This window comes from Phasianus colchicus, chromosome 1 (assembly GCF_987193195.1).
Source record: "Phasianus colchicus chromosome 1, bPhaCol1.hap1.1, whole genome shotgun sequence".
NCBI classification, from domain to species: domain Eukaryota; kingdom Metazoa; phylum Chordata; class Aves; order Galliformes; family Phasianidae; genus Phasianus; species Phasianus colchicus.
In genome coordinates, this window is record NC_143436.1 from 62,145,374 (window position 1) to 62,161,632 (window position 16,259).

Below are 16,259 nucleotides of genomic sequence, written 5' to 3' on the forward strand. Positions count from 1 at the left end.
CCTCTCTGATGAGCAGAATCTGGCTGAGTGTCTGGTCTGCTGGAGACTTAGCACTACAACATTTAGGTCTAGAAGGTACTTTGAGAGGTCATTTACTGTATCTTCTGCACTAAAGGAGGTTTTATTCTCCAGTAATTTAAACTCTGTGAATTCCTAGACTATTTCTCTGGATCAACACAGTCACCAATACTGGCATCTCAAGGATATCCTCGTTGTTCATCCTGAGTTTTCCTTGTTCCCATATAAAGCCATTAATTCCTGCTATATTCAAAATGAATGCAGGGAAGCAGGTTTTCATTGCATCTCTGCAGCAATTTATAACTTTGTTTTGTCTTTCCTTTTCTATAGTGAACAGCATCACAGCAGTCTTCTGTGCTCTTCTTGTGCTTCAGAAGGTCCTCATTTTTCTCCCCTGGACCCTCTCTAGTCCATCCCCATATTCCTTCATTCACAAACTTCCAACAGAACTTTCACTCCTGCTGAGTATAACGGAAGGATATTTTTCTTGCATCTTGTGGTTTGTGCATTTGTTTACACATCGCAGCATATTTGCTGTTGTGAGTAGTGTGTGTGTTGCAATACCGTGCCTTTGAGTCATAGTCAGTCATAGACTCTGGAGTCTTCTCTGATGGTCTAAAGCACTAAGGTGATGAGACAATTATTCCTGGTGATCTCATCCTTTCAATCCATTCTGGAAGACTTGTGGGATGATTTAGCCCTACTGGTTTCACATCTGTCAAGTTATACAAGAGATTTCATTGTAATTTCCTCTTTCTGTGTTAACAACCCAACACAGAATAGTACAGTGAATCTAATAGCATTAGTTCTTGGTAATTGAACCTTTCACAAAATGAAAGCTAATTAAAATTTTAAAATTCTCTCTAATTACTGTTTTATGGCCCCTTTGCCAAAGACCATTGGATTCATAGTCCTCCTTGCTTATTTTGTTCCATCATGAATAGAATTTGAAATTATGTAAAGTGTGGCAGTATGGGAAAGTGGAACAGAGTATGTGCAAGTGATGTTGTGCCTGGAAGATGAGTTGTGGAATGGAGCTATTGGAGTCAGCCTCTGCCAATTGGGGCAAGTCCTTGGGACATGTAATCTTATTAATATTTTTCCTCATCTTTATGAAGCCTGATGGTCCTATAAGGATGGAATGATAACGAGAGGAAAAAAACGGACCTGGAAATTTCAATTTAGATTGCTTGATGTAAATAGAGATATTTCAGCAAAATAAAAATATTTGTAAAATTTAATTGCACAGTTCTTTCTATTAGTAAAATATTCCATTAAAACCAACAAACAAACAAAAACCTTTTTGAGTTTGTTCCCACAGCCTTTAAAGGGATCACAAGAAACTTTGAACTGGCAGCGATACCTACAGAACTTGTTCTTCTCCCATTGACGTGTTACTGCTGGTATCACAAACTTCTAGTTATCACAGAATGAAAGAGTTATATCTAAAATTCTTTTACCATTTATGCATTTGTTCTTTTTCACACTCTTTTTGCTATTCTATGGATAATCCTTTTATTGCATTTAATTTTAGTTTTTTATCGGTTCTACCATAGGGTTCCCAAACATTACAGTAGAGTTTGTAGACAAACGAAAGAAAACATTTAAATCCTTAAAGTCTATGCAATTCTACTTACTCTCCCTAAAGGAGAATATTTCTGGTATTGTTGGACCAAAATCTACTATACTTACTCAGCTTTTATTCAGCTTCTGCTCATGCAGACCTTCTAGAAGTTGGTGGAAATTTTATCCAAATAAGGGCTTCATTTAAGAAGTGTCCCATGACAGATTTCTTTCAGCCTGGAGAAAAGAAGGCTGTGGGGTGACCTCACTGCAGCCTCCCACTATCTGAAGGGAGCCTACAGACGGAAGGGGAATCAACTCTTTGAAAGGGTAGATAACTGCAGAACAAGGAGAAATGGTTTTGAGTTGAAGGAGGGAAGATTTAGGTTGGAGGTCAGGGGGAAGTTCTTTACCAAGAGAATGGTGAGGTGCTGGAACAGGCTGCCCAGAGAGGTTGTGGATGCCACGTCCTTGGAGGTGTTCAAGGCCAGGTTGGATGGGGCCCTGGACAACCTGATCAATGTATTAAATGGGAAGGTTGGTGGCCCTGCCTGTGGCAGGGAGGTTGGAGCTTGATGATCCTTGAGGTCCCTTCCAATCCAAGCCATTCTGTGATTTCTGTGACGCAATATCAAGTATGTAGTTTGATTGGATTTTTCTGAATTTGAAGTAGTAGTTGTTGGTTAAACATGGCAATCATTGCGTGTATGACTGGGTGAGAACAACGCGATAAGAGAATAATTGTCTTAAGACAGCATCCAGGAGTTCATCCAGCTCCTGCCGTTTTTGCACTGTGGGCAATGAGCCCAATTTTAATACGCATGACCTAAAATGTACAAAAAGCAGAGTGGGAGAATGAACGGGTAAAAATGCCAAAAAATGTCATGGGATGAGACTGCGCAGAGTCTGCAAGGCTATGAGGAGTATGTACTGAGCACGAGAAGACACTTATACACCACCAAAATAAGTTCAAGTGCAGGCATCAACTCTTTTATTTCAGTAGGGTGAGCTGGGACTTGGCCAATAGCAAGGCGAAAGTGATGGTTTCAGTTTATTACAGATCAGTCAGAACAACTAGTAAGGATGAAGAACTTGGGAGGCATCCAGGACAGCAGCCTAACATTAATAGCATTAAAAATAATTTTCAGGCAGACCAATATGAAACCTGTTTGCTTAGACCCTGAGGGTGATTGGAGAGAGAGAGAGAGTCTTGGGAACAGAGTAAGTGAAAACACAAAGTGTGTAACATTTTCATCAAGTGAACGCAAAATCTTTGAAATCCAAGTCTTTTTGGTGCAAAATATTTGCCAGCCCAGAGCAGTAGTCTGTCTGACGTAGGGGAAACCTGGCTGAGTTCTTTGAGATCATTTCAACAGGAGTGGCCTCCAGAACAATGGGCGTAAAAAGGATTTGTCTGTAACTGAAGAAGGGGAATTTTGGTTAGGGGTAGGATTTGGGGTTTTTCAGATGACTTTTTCCTTTAAACAGACATCATGCAGCCTACATTGCTTGCAAGGGAATAAAGCCACCCCTGAAGCCAGGGAATGGAGGAAGAGCATGACTGTAAACTAGCCAGAAGCTAATCAAGCTGAGTTTTTAATTAAAGAGTGTTATAGGATATTAATAACATTTGTGACCTTTCCCTGTCCAGAGTGTAATATTTTCCCTAATTTTTATTTTAAGTTTATCTACATGAGAGTAAATATTGTTGTAAGGGTTTATCAAAGTGAGAGAAAACATAGGGGTGTTGTTTGCCTCTCCTCTGCTCTGGCATGAAAATTAGCAGTTCACTACAGTTCTTTTCAGGCTTTTCACTCACAAAAGGGTATCGGTGCAATGTTCATTCCTTATTAATGCCTGACCTTCATTTAAAAATATTTTCCTATGTTTATAACGTACTAAATGTATCAGAGTGAATTAACCTATTCCAAAGATGTTTCTTTTCTTCCCATTTTCCCTCCTGCCAGTTTTCCAGCCAGGCTCTGGGAAATTCCAATATTTCAAAATTTGCTTTTGATGAATATGAAATCGGAAAGTTGAAATATTCTGTAGACAATATTCCCCTTCTCTTCCTTCCCCGAGGGAAAGTTCTCAGAGAGTTTTAGCACAGAAATAGCAGAGCACTATGCTTAAAGACTTTTACTGGACAAAAATGATTTAACATTCCCAGATCCCTGTATTTGGGTTTCTTGAAACAAATCCAAATATTTTGTTACGATGTGACCTTGCATTAATCTGCACCCACCCAAGCTGCTGCAGACTCTGGCAGGGTGATCCAGTGTCCTTCCTCCTCTGCAGGCTGAGGTTGCACTAACCTGATGCTCGATCCCAGCCTAATGGATGAAAGGTCCCATTGCTTGGCAAGGTTATTAGTGTTCCCTTTTACCTCTGCAAATGTGCACAGATGGCGATTAAATAAATGCTTGTCTTAGAAGAAATGAAAATAAGTGCCCCTGTCTGACAAGAAGAGTCTGAATTCTGGCTTCCAGCTTCCAGTTGCTGGGTCTCAACACCCGCAGCCACTTTGAGAGTAGGCAGGGTGGTTGGTGGCAGATGAACCAAGGAATAGAAAAACTGGAAAAGAATATCAGTTGCTTGGGTATTTTGGTAAACCTAACTTAGAAAAACTATTTAAAACTGAAACATTTCTTTCCATTCAACAAGTACAAGCTTTGTACTTGAGATATAGACTGGACTTTGTGCATAGACCTGGAGTTGTTACACCCTGATTTATCAGACAAGCAGAACAACTCCAGTTACCTTCTAGTAATTGACTTTCTAAGGAAGTCTTACTTTTGCTTCCCAATAAGATGCATTAAACCTCATTTCATTGTACCCATGTCAGATTTCTAATGTTGTTTAACTTCGTATATGTGCAGTAAATATTACTGCTGCAGAATAAAAAGGATGCTTTATTGTAGAAACAGCAGTGCATCACAAATTCTTCTAAGTTTATTAGTGCCTGTTTCTCTGAAATGTTATGGGTCTAACATTTAACTCTTGGAGGCTTTTATTCCCTATGATTTTTCTATTTTTTATGACAGAATATATATTTTTGTAAACTATTTTAACTGTAAATAGTATTGATCAATGTTACAGACAAAAAAATGACTTAAAAGCAATTATTTTGAAAAGATATTTTTGTGTTCATGAGACTTCTAACATTTTCAAGTCTTGAACATGACTGTAACGTTATGTGAAGTATGGAGAAAAACTTTGGCACTGCTGGCACTTCTTCATTATATTCAGGAATTAGGAGTTCTGTTGTAAATAATTGTGTACTTCTACTTTCCTGAGTGCAAAGAAAATGTAACTGATCAGTAATTAGCTCAAGCATGTGATCTCACTGCTTGCTTTGTCTCTTCTCCTGCTTCCTTATTCATGTTGAAAGTTGCTCCTGAAGAAATTAGTCCTGTGTTGCTATGAAACTGGAATAGATTCTGTCATACTTCGCCTCTGTAGATGCTTCTTCCAGTGGCTACAAACATCACTTGTCATGACTTGTAAGCAGGGGAAGGCAATTTTTACTGGAGCTCAGAACCCCCATCCCAGCTGAGTATCTTGAGAACCTACTGTGCCACTTTGTGGTGTACACTTACCAGGTGTAGGGAACCTGCTTTGGCAGGGGGGTTGGACTCAATGATCTCCGGAGGTCCCTTCCAACCCCTACAATTCTGTGATTCTGTGATTCTGTGTGATTCATTCTCTGTGCCCAGAAGAAATCTTGCTACTATATGAAGCTGCAGCCTTGTGAGTTTTTTTTTTAAATGAAGCTCATTTTTATTCTCTGAGTACTGCACAGGTCACAGTCATGTTTTTAATTACCAATCAGACTTCCATTAAGGAAATAAAATGAATTTTATGTGCTGGTTGTCAAAGGTCCATATAGCTGCCTCATTTCGTGTGCCCTGTCCATTCAAGCAGCAAGCAAATGAACAGAAACTTACTCAGGGGTAGCAAACAAAACCTTGAGTCCTTTGCCCCACGGAAGAGAGACAGAGACTGAGATGGAGAAGCTGCAAGGACTTTTCATTTTTCATTCCCTTCAGCTGTGTTTTTCCTGTCTGCCATGAGCAGTGTGAACAGAATGTTAAATATGCCTTTAAGTTACTCATGGAAAGAAAAGGTCACACACATACTCATTCAACATCTCTCTCTTTCTCTTTCTTTTTTTGTGTGTGTATTGTGTTTGTACGAATGAGCATAGAGAGACCCCAGCCCTAGAACATGAAAAACTGAACTGCGGGACCCATCTATTTGCCTAGAAATTTCAACAGGGAGAGATTATAATAGTCATAAATTCAATTTATTTATAAAGCATTCTCTGTCAGGCATCGCTGCGCTGCACAAACAATTATGAAAGAATTGTTGTAGATTAAAAACATAGATTAGAGAATCATAAAATGCACCAGAGTGATTGGATTAAAATGCATTTGACAGAAATGTTTTAAAAGTGGGATTTGAGGAGCTCTTCTGGGTGGTCAGTCAGAGAAAAGTCCCTGCTCGGTGGTGCATTCAAACAAAGACTTGAGGGAGGATTTCTGCAGGGGATCCCTTGTGTCTCTCCAGTTCTTAGTCTGGCCCTACAGTAGTTGAGGGTAACTCAGAGTGAGTCTGAATTGTGCTGGATGTGGCTATTGTTTCGTGTTTGCTGACTTTTCATCCTAAGCTAGCTGCCCACATGCTGCTTTTTGTGGTTGTGCTCATCCATCCCCTGCTAGCCCTGTCCTCTCCTGGAAGCGTGCCACATGGCGAGGGTCTGCATGAGGGACACTGCTGGTTGGCCTGTCCACTCGGGGTTCCCCGTGAAAGGCAATTTAGGGAAGATTTCCTGAGAATTTTTAAAGGGGATGAAGAGAAATGGGAAAGTCAGCCTAAAAGCAATTATTGACCTTCTTAGTAAGAGGACAATATTTTCCATGTTAAAATTAGTAGTAAAATTCTCCCTGATTTAGTCTATATATATTAGTCTAACCTGGTATATACTTCAATTTCTCAAAACCTTGCAGAATCAGAGGAAATTAATATATATATATGAGAAAAAATGTATTGTCAAATTAATGTCGTGGAATGCAGCTCTTCCACACCCCTTGTCCATGAGGGGACTCTAAAAACATTTTGCATGAAAAAAGTTTCAATGTGGGTACATTTCCAGAGGAACTCACTGTCCACATGTTAAGTCCTATCAGAAATTCAGTGCTTTGTTTTGGGACACAATTTTTGGTGAGCTCTTAGTGCCACCATCAGTCATCTTTTCTAAGTGCCACTAAGGCACATGGTTTGGTGGTTGGATTGGGTGGTTGGACTTAGTGATCCTGAAGGTATTTTCCAACCTAAATGATATATGAAAGATGAAGGATCCTCAGCATAATATTGTATGCAACAACAGCTTAAACTTACAAGGTAGACAAACTGTAGTTGTGATAATGTTGATTCCAGGCATTTTTAAGAAATCATTAGTCTCCCTGAAAACATGTGGTTATCTTAAAATTAATACATCTCTCCAGGACAGGAATTCATCTTTGTTAAGCGTTTTCACTACCACTATGAAGTTCAGAAACTCATTGAAAAACAATGTGCTGAAATCACTGTTCATATGTATTCATGATCAGATTATAAATATATATTGAGATCTCCAGACCTGTCACTTCAGGAACTAGCCTGTATATGGCACAAAGCAATAAGATCATTAGAACAGCCGTAGCTGAGATTCTGTATCCTGTTTCCAAAGGCAAGCATGGTCGTGTATCTTGTGCATTTAAGGCCTTTTAGAAACTGTCCTAATGAGCCAGTATTGCTTACACTGATTTTTTTATAGAATTCCCCCAAAAAGGGCTGTACACTGTTCTGCTTGCCAACAAAGTACGAAATTCAGTATTTAACTCCAACATGATTTTGAGCATAGAAAGGTTAGACTCGAAGGGACTGTGTTTGAAAACAAAACAAAACCAAAAACGAATAATATTTTTTAAAAAATTTTAATTTAAAATGAACACTGAGATGTTTTATGGTTGGTAGACTTAGATATCTCATTGTACAGATGAGCAGATCCAAACACCTAAGCATAGTGAATAGCCGATGTGTAACTTATCTGAGCCATTCTGGGAGTTGAATGAGACATGATATGCCTTATGATGATCTATTAGATGTAGCTGTCATGCTGAAACTGCTCTGATTTAAATGGATGCCCCTGGTACTCTGTCCTTAATCAGTGGTTGGTAGACGGACAATTGACTGTGGTGTTTCAAATGGCTTTTTTAACCTTGGAAAACGTACCAGACTGCCTCTGAAACTGCAGAAGGGAAACTAGTAAAAACTTTTCTAAGGGTGAATTTCATTCCTATGCATGGTAACAGCACAACACCTAGCCAGCTTTTAATTCCTATCCAGAGATCCTAAATGAGTCATAAACCTTATGCTGCCTTCCATAATGTTGCTTCCCTCTGGAAGGGTAATCTCCTATTGGACTGATCTGAATATAAAGTGACAGTTCATTTCAATTTAATCAGAGTAGTGGACCAAAACAAAAAGAACTAGGACATGAATTTCTTTGCTTCTTCACAGCCATTCAGGCTACAGTGTTTGTACATTGGATGGCTTCAGTTTTTCGTCCCAACAAAAGAAAACAAAGTCTGTAAGGAGAATATTTCTCTGACTTACATTCATATATGGACAGAATTCTATTATTCTTTTTCAGTCTAAAAAAGAAGGCATATTGAGCAAGAAAACTCAAGAGGTTTCTAGTACTGCTAGCCAAAGACTATGAAGAAAAATCTTATATTGGTTAGACATTATCTAATCAGCACCAGAGGCCAAATTTGAAGTTTAATTGAATACATAATTTAGGCAAGCGCTATACCATCTCTATGATAGGCAATGAGGCATCCATCTGGTAACATTGATGTGTGATTGTTTGTTAGGTTGTTCTGAGGACTAGATATCCATTTAGAATGATGAAATATGCAAAGATATTCTCAGAAAAGTATAGGTTGAAAAGTACTTTGGTGGGTTGTCTTGTCCAAATTCCTGCTCGAAGCAGGACTGTTTCTATAATTAATCAAGTTGCTTGAAATCTTCTTCGGTGTAAAGGTTTCAAAATCTCACTCCTCCTATTATGGGCCAAATAATGTTGACATATGTTAAGCTCTTTTAAAATATAAATTTTCCAATAATTACATTATTCCTTATAGAATAACGTAATTTATTCATTTATTTGTTATAAGATGACTAGCAGAGGGAATTGCCCCCCTTGTACCTTGGTTTTCTACTACAATTGGATGCTGACAGAAAATATAACTCTGCTGAAACCATATATAACTTCAGTTTGGTCCTGGACAAAGTGCAGCCAAATAAATAAATATGGAGCTTAGACTAGATCCTGCAAGAGAACCAGGCATAAAGTATTTGTTAATTTGCCAAGAAACGCTTGGAGACCGTGCATATATATCATGTCTGTGATTGTTCAAAACTATTAATGTCCTCCTTTCCATTTACTTCCATGGAAGTACTTTTAAGTGCATCGTGGGCATGTTATAAATTATCAAGCACCAAAGCCTGGCTTGTGCTACATTCCTGTTTTATAGTTGCTCATATCAGATTTGTGAGAATTCTATATTTATCTGGTTTATTCTTCTAATGCTGTGCATCTTTAATGTTGCAGCACATGGCAGTATTCCCCATTCACAAGTGTTACTTGAAGGCGGTGTTTCTGTAGTACTATGTGCGTATTTAACTTTGCTCACAGAAAAGATGGAGATAAAGACATAGTATTTGGTTGAAGTAGAGTAAAGGCAATGCTGATCATATTTGGAAATCTAAGCTTTCAGATATTGTTTATTAGTGCAAGGGGTTATGATTAGTTAAATACCAGCCATCCACTTCCTTCTGTGGTCTTATTTTATCATTGTCAGATAAATAACTTTTTCTTGATTTGAGGGGGAATATTCTTTTGGAGGAACTGGTAAAAGGACAATGTGTTTTAGGTCCAGTATTAGCAGCAGATTAGGTTTTGTTCAACCATACGCTATCTAATCATTCCTCTATTTTTATTTAAAAAAAAAGGAAATAGCCAGTGTTTTCTGCAGTGACAGTCATTTTCATAAGTCAAAAAATTCCAAACATTATAGGTTTTATTCGCTCATATATTTGTGTACTATTTTCATGCATACTTAGCTGAAAACATCTCCTGAGTAACAAATACACTCAGAAGTAACTCAGTGTTAACAAACTTGTTTCAACATCTGCTTTATTGACTTGATCCTATACGTAAGTGCATATGGCCTCTTCTCCCAGGCAACAAACAGGACCTGGGGAAATGGCTGCAAGTTGTACCAAAAGAGGTTTAGGTTAGACTTAAGGAAGAACAACTTCTCTCAGAGAGTGGTCAGGCACTGGAATGGCCTGCCAAGGGAGGTGGTGGAGTCGCCATCTCTGGCAGTGTTCAAGAGGCGTCTGGACGAGGAGCTGCGAGATATGGGTTAGTGCTTGTGGTAGCAGTGGCAGTGTGAAGATGGTTGGACTAGATGATCTTATAGGTCGTTTCCAGCCTTGTGATTCTATGATTCTATATATGTGGCTGTTTCACAGTGAAGGTTGAAGTTATTAAGCAAACAGTAGCATTCAGGTCAGCGTATTCACACAGCAGGGATATCTGTATCTTAGATGTGATGGTAACTTGTAATCCAAAAAAAAGAAATCTCTTGCACAAAGTATAAGGGCTGTTTTCCCAGCTCTGCAAGTCGGTCACCTTACTTCCCATCAGCAGAATATTGTTTTCCCTACTCGGAAAAAGTCTGAGTGTTCCCACTCTGACTTGTATCTCTCAGAGCCTATTTGTACAATTAATGAGAAAACATCCTATAGGACAGAGGCCCTTAAAATATCATTGTTTTCCTTGGATAACTGAATATTTGCATTACTGAAGAACTGTATTCCCTTATGTTAGGGAAGCACTAGGGAATAGTAGCGCAGACACTGACATAACTTGGTCTAAGATCGCACAGGCAGCTTTAGATGGGTCCTATCTGTGAAGAGCTTGCTGCACTTTGCTTCAAATACATGAAATCTGGGTTTTGAAATTGTTTGTTACAAGATAAGCAGAGTTCTAGCAGAGACAGAGAGTGATGTTTGAGAGAACCTGTGCTGAGTGAATTTCAGATTGTAAACTTTCTAGATTGGGATGTACGAAATGCGAGGCTCTGACTGCGGTTGAACCTTGGGTAACCCTTGCAATGAGGATGTGCTCATTGCAAACAGTGCTGCTGGGTGGATGGGGTTTGAAGAGCTAAGGACTGAGATAGAGTCATTCTGATGTCTGGGTCCCCAGGAGCAGCACTGGTCTGCTTGCTCCTCTCATGGCAGGAGAAAAACCCCAAGACACCCTACAGTGCTGTGCTGCGATTTCTTGTTTTCAGACTCCTCTTGTGAACCCAGGCTGCCATTAGGTACCGTTTAAAAATTAAAAACAAAAACAAATCTGTGACGTCTTCAGAAAGCACATGGGATTAGAGGGGCTTTGTACTTAATATAGTAATCTTCTTTTGGAAATACATCTTAGAGGCTCAGCAGCAAGTTACTGTTTGTTTCTTTAAGAATGAGATGATGTACAGTTTGTTTCTTGGCAGTGCTGGTGCTGGCTGGTGTGTCAGCCAGGGCAGCTGATGTTCATGTCCTATATCTGTAATAAAACAAAAGAGAACAGTGGTGGAGCCTGTGTGTTCTCTAGGCACTGACCAGTGTTAGAAAACTTTTACCAGTCCTCTTCCTCCACTCATTTTGCTTTTCTGTTTGCTAGTTTGGTTTAGTTTTTTTTTCTTCTTTTGAACCGTTTTTATCAATAGTATTCAAGCAGGAAGCTCCTGCTTTGTGATTCTGCAACCTGCAACATCCTTATTGAGTCTAAGCCTCATCAGCATGGTTCCCATTCCTAAGACACAATCAAAAAATACCATGTCCTCTTTTTTCAGCTCCAAAATGTTTGCTGTCTTTTGATGCTGTGGTTTGAGTATGTGCTTTTAAGGGACAGTGTCACTGGTATCTCCTTTCCCTCCTAGGATGTTGCAGGCAGCACCAGCAGTCCCTGGAGATGCTCAAGATCAGGCTAGATGGGGCTCTGAGCAATCTGATCTGCCTGTGCGTGTCCCTGTACACTGCAGGGGCTTGGACCAGATGGCCTTTAAGGGTCTCTTTCAACTCAAACGATTCTGGGATTCTTTTGCCATGGCACTAAACTGCCTTCTCAGAGGAGCAGGGTTTCTGGATACTTTATGGTGTTATGCCCCTCGGGAGCCTGAAATACTGGGACCAAGTCTGCTTAATTCCTGGGAGCAAAGTTTGGAGTGAGCAGCCAGCAGTGGCATTGGCTGCCTATTTAGCAGAGGCCGGTTAATGGTCCTGGGGCTGCCGCATGCACTGGGTGTTCCTCTCTTGTCCAAACAAGGTAGCAGGTGGCTGAGTCATGTCTGAGCTCCCCAGGCAGGGGGCTCTGAATGGGACTGCACACAGGGAGCTTCTGTCTCCTCACTGCTGGGCTGTGCTGTGCTCATAACAGCTTTTCAGTTTTATGGTGTACAGAAGAAAGGGAACACAAATTAATTAGTAGGCTCTTCAAATTCTTCTCAATTCTGAGTGGGAGCAGCTCCCTGAAATGGCCTTGGAGTAGCTGCACTGTGTAAGTTGGGCAGTATTTTTCCTTCAGTCCTGAAATCATTAATTTAAGTGCAGAAGATCATAAAATCTCTCTCCTCTGCTCAGTATTCTGTATCTTATGTTCATTTCAGAGGCTTTTATACAATTTTGCTTTTCTTGAAGCTTTCCATCGTAACCCAAGCATTGTAAAGAGTTTATTCAAACAGCCTGTAACTGTATATGTATACGTGCATATATATATGTGTATATATATGCATGTGCATGTAGGATTTTGGCATATTATTACCTCAGTGACATGGTTCAACAAAGCAGGAGTCAATCATCCCACAGACATCTTCAGAGACAGCGTGGTATGAGGCTCCTAAACCAACTCTGTGGAACCTGTTAGGTGCTGAAATACTGGCTGCTGCGTGCAGTGTTAAATAATGAATAAGTTTTTTTCCAGAATTTTCTCAGGTATTTGCTTTCTTGGTCTTTTGGTTGTATAATATAGGTATTTCAATGAAATTCATGGAGTGGAAAGGCTCTTCTGGCTGGGCAGAGCAGTACAGCAGAGCACTGCCGCCACAGAGTGCACAGAGCCAGACACAGCAGCAGTATTTGTCCCAGTGTTTCTTGAGGTCAAGGGCAATGTTTAGAGATAAATCATTGAGCACGAGGTCAGCCTTAGGCCTTCCCCTTCAGTTGTTTAGCCAGTCAGGTTCAAGTTGTACCTAGAGCTGGTAACCAAGAGAATGGGGCTCCTCAAAATCCCTCTGACTGCCAAGAGAGGTTGTAGGAGAAGGCTGTTTGGGGAATCCACGTTTCTCCATGAGTCAATTTCTCTGCTTACAGAGCAGAATGAATTGAGTACAAACAGCAACCTCAAGGGCAGTCCGAATGTGAGAGTGGGCTTGGAGCTACCGGTGGTCTTTTTTGAGGGGAAGAAGACCTTGCCCACAACAGTAGGAAATTCTTTGGATGGAACAGGGAGTGAGACTCATTAATGCAGTAGTTGCTAGTGATATAAGCTGCTGTATTCTTCTTCTCTGAGTTCAATGGGAGAAAAAATCTTGGTGTCCTCATCTATGTCTGCCTGGGACAGTGTTGGGCAAATTCTGTATTGTGGGCATGTTCAAAAGCTTTACGACTGGATCAGATAAATACAGAACAATACTTTTTTAGGTGCTCTTCATAGTAAACACCAGGGATTATTGCAAGTGTTGTGGTATCATTATGGGAGAGAAGAGATCAATATTTTAAAGTGCAAGCATATACCTGCTACCATCAGATGGAATTTCTCAGGCGTATAAAATAAGAACGCTAATATAAACATGGAAATGGACGAGTTTCACATTTTTTGATTAATGAGTTGCTAGTGAGTTGCTATTAATTACCTGAATCTGAATGGAGGAAGTTCAAATGGGCAACTGAGTCAAATGATGAAGTGATCTTATGTAAACTCACACACTTCATGTTTTTGTGTCATATGAAATTGTCATACATGCATTTATCAGCACCACAAGACAGAGGAGCAGGGCAACTGCAGTTTGGAACTGCAAAGACAAAGTACTGAGCTGCCTGCCTGATTGTCTTGCTGCATATCCTACAGGATATGACCAAGACTATCTAGACTGTTTTAATTTCTATTTGAGATTTTTATTTCTTGAGTGAGAAATACTCTTAATAACTGACTTTGCAGCTTAAACTCAAAAGGGGCCTAGTCTCCCTTTGCTGTCGTCTTGTTTTCACGTACTTATTTCCCACCCAGCTTGCCACACAGCACTTCTGTAGTGATTAGCTAATGCTGCTGTTTCCTTCCTAATAGATGGAGGTCCCAATTACTTCTGCAAAGCTACTATTATTATTTCGCTCTGGGGCTGAAAACCCAGAGATGAAGGACAGAGAGCCTATGTGCTGTCTCCTGAAGGCTGCTTGTTTGTCCTGAATAGGACTGTATCATCACTAGAAGTGACTTTGTTTGGATGTGCTTAAATTTCAGCCTTCATTTCACAGGGACATGTACATTTCTGATGAAATGACTAAATGCTTCATGTGTTAGTCAGCCTGATCCAAAAATCAGAAACTGGTGACAAACCAATAGCCTACCTATTCCCAGCAATAGAAAAAAGGAATCCCAAAAAAGGCGTTGTATGAAACACTCATCAGTGAATTTCTCCCTGTCCTTCTCTGCAGCACTGCATCCAGCAACGCTTTCTCTCCAGAGGTAGAAAAGACCTGGATACAGTTCATTCAGGGGAATGACAGCACTTGGCAGTGTTTCCTGCAGAGAGCTGGTGCTGGCACATGCTTGTGGACCACCTGCCCTCCTGTGCACACACTTGTGCAGTGGTCAGTCGCTACCAAGGCAAAGGCAGCAAATGCCTAACCAAAATTTACTGCCATCGTCCTGTCAGACTGGCTGCAGAATATGCAAGTCTGAGGAGGGAAGCCCTCTGGCAAGTCACAGATTTTAGATGTACCCAAGTGATGAGATAGTGAGCTGGAGGCTGTGTGGGTGGAATGTGACAGCAGAAACTGTCCTTGTCCAGTGTTTGTTACCCATGCTAACCATTGTCTTTCTTGTTCTCTTTTCTCTCCAGGAACGAGTGGAATATCTCTTTCTCATAATTTTTACAGTGGAAGCATTTTTAAAAGTAATAGCATATGGACTTCTCTTTCACCCCAACGCTTACCTCCGCAATGGCTGGAATTTACTAGATTTTATAATTGTGGTAGTAGGGTGAGTACCAGCATCATGTCTTTGAATGCACTGTATACCTTGGGCCACTGGGAACCTTTGGGAGCATGAAGGTGTATGAGGGTTGGAACATCCCTTAATGGTGGTGTGAGGGGTTGCCATCCATCTTTTTCTCTCTACCACACATTCTACCAAGTGTTACTGCACAATCTAAAAATACAGTTAATTCCTGCTGGTCCTCTGTAGGTGTAACTTGATTCATGCTGATTTCAGTGTGTAGCAATGACTTACCTTAAGGTAAATAAATAGGAATTGACATCCAGTTGATATACATTTTTTCTCTGGTATCCCTTGCTACTTAGACTTTCCAAAAACTTTCAGTGGTTTGCAAGATAACTGCTGTTTTTGTAGTGGATAAAAAAAGCAAGCAGTGCAAGTAAAGTGCTTTAACACAATTATGGTAGAAGAAAATCCCTTTATTTGCAAGTCTGTGTGAATATTAAAGAAAAATATATATGTAGAATTCATAAATTAACAATGGGATTTAATAAGTTCTGTGTTCTTGTGAACTTCTACTCTTTTGCAAAGAAAGATAAAAATTTTAAATCTCAGGTTTTCATTTTCAGAAACAACAACAAAAAAAGGTTCTGTAGTTCAATCACACTGTTCTCATAGTGATCTCAAGGCTTTTGATTTGGACAATTTTAATACTTTAACCTTTTTAAAGACTAGTTTTACTATCATGGATCACATTTCCACTTGAAGCTGCTGTCTCTTCTCTGTGTTTTTCAAGCTTGGCATTTAATATATTTGAATAAAAACAAAAAAAAGAACCTTCCACTTTTTTTCTTGCTGAGTGTAAGAGATAAATAAGGTTTTTGATTTGTGATTGTTGAATGGAAGGAATGAAGAATAAACTATCCCGAAGACAAAGAGAGAAGGTATTTTTTCTCCTCAGTAATTGGTCCCACCCTCCCACAGCTCCATTATTACAGAATATCATCGCCCACAAAAACTTTCAGTCTTTCCACCTCTTTCCCAAGGAAACTCTTCATCAGAATCACAGAATCATAGAGTGGTTTAGGTTGGAAGGGGTCATCCAAGTTCCAACCCCCTGCCATGGGCAGGCTGCCACCCAGCAGCTCAGGCTGCCCAGGGCCCCATCCAACCTGGCCCTGAGCTTCTCCAGGGATGGGCACCAACAGCTTTTCTGGACAACCTGTGCCAGGGCTTCACTCTGCCCTCTGAGTGAAAAATTTCTTCCTAACATCTAACTTAAATCACCCCTCTTTTATTTTAAAACCACTCCCTCTTCTCTTATCACTATCTAGCTGTGTAAAAAGTTGTTCTG

At 40.0% G+C, this 16,259-nt stretch overlaps 1 protein-coding gene across 19 annotated transcripts in view; it reads left to right on the plus strand.

Moving 5' to 3' along the window:
* The window catches only part of CACNA1C (calcium voltage-gated channel subunit alpha1 C), a 467,840-nt gene that overhangs the window by 256,112 nt on the left and 195,469 nt on the right, over nt 1-16,259 (plus strand). For all 19 annotated transcript variants that reach the window (XM_090145296.1, XM_090145280.1, XM_090145336.1 and 16 more), the window contains one exon: nt 14,811-14,950. In XM_090145296.1, the coding sequence (XP_090001422.1) occupies nt 14,811-14,950 (140 nt within the window). The remainder of the gene's footprint in view (nt 1-14,810; nt 14,951-16,259) is intronic.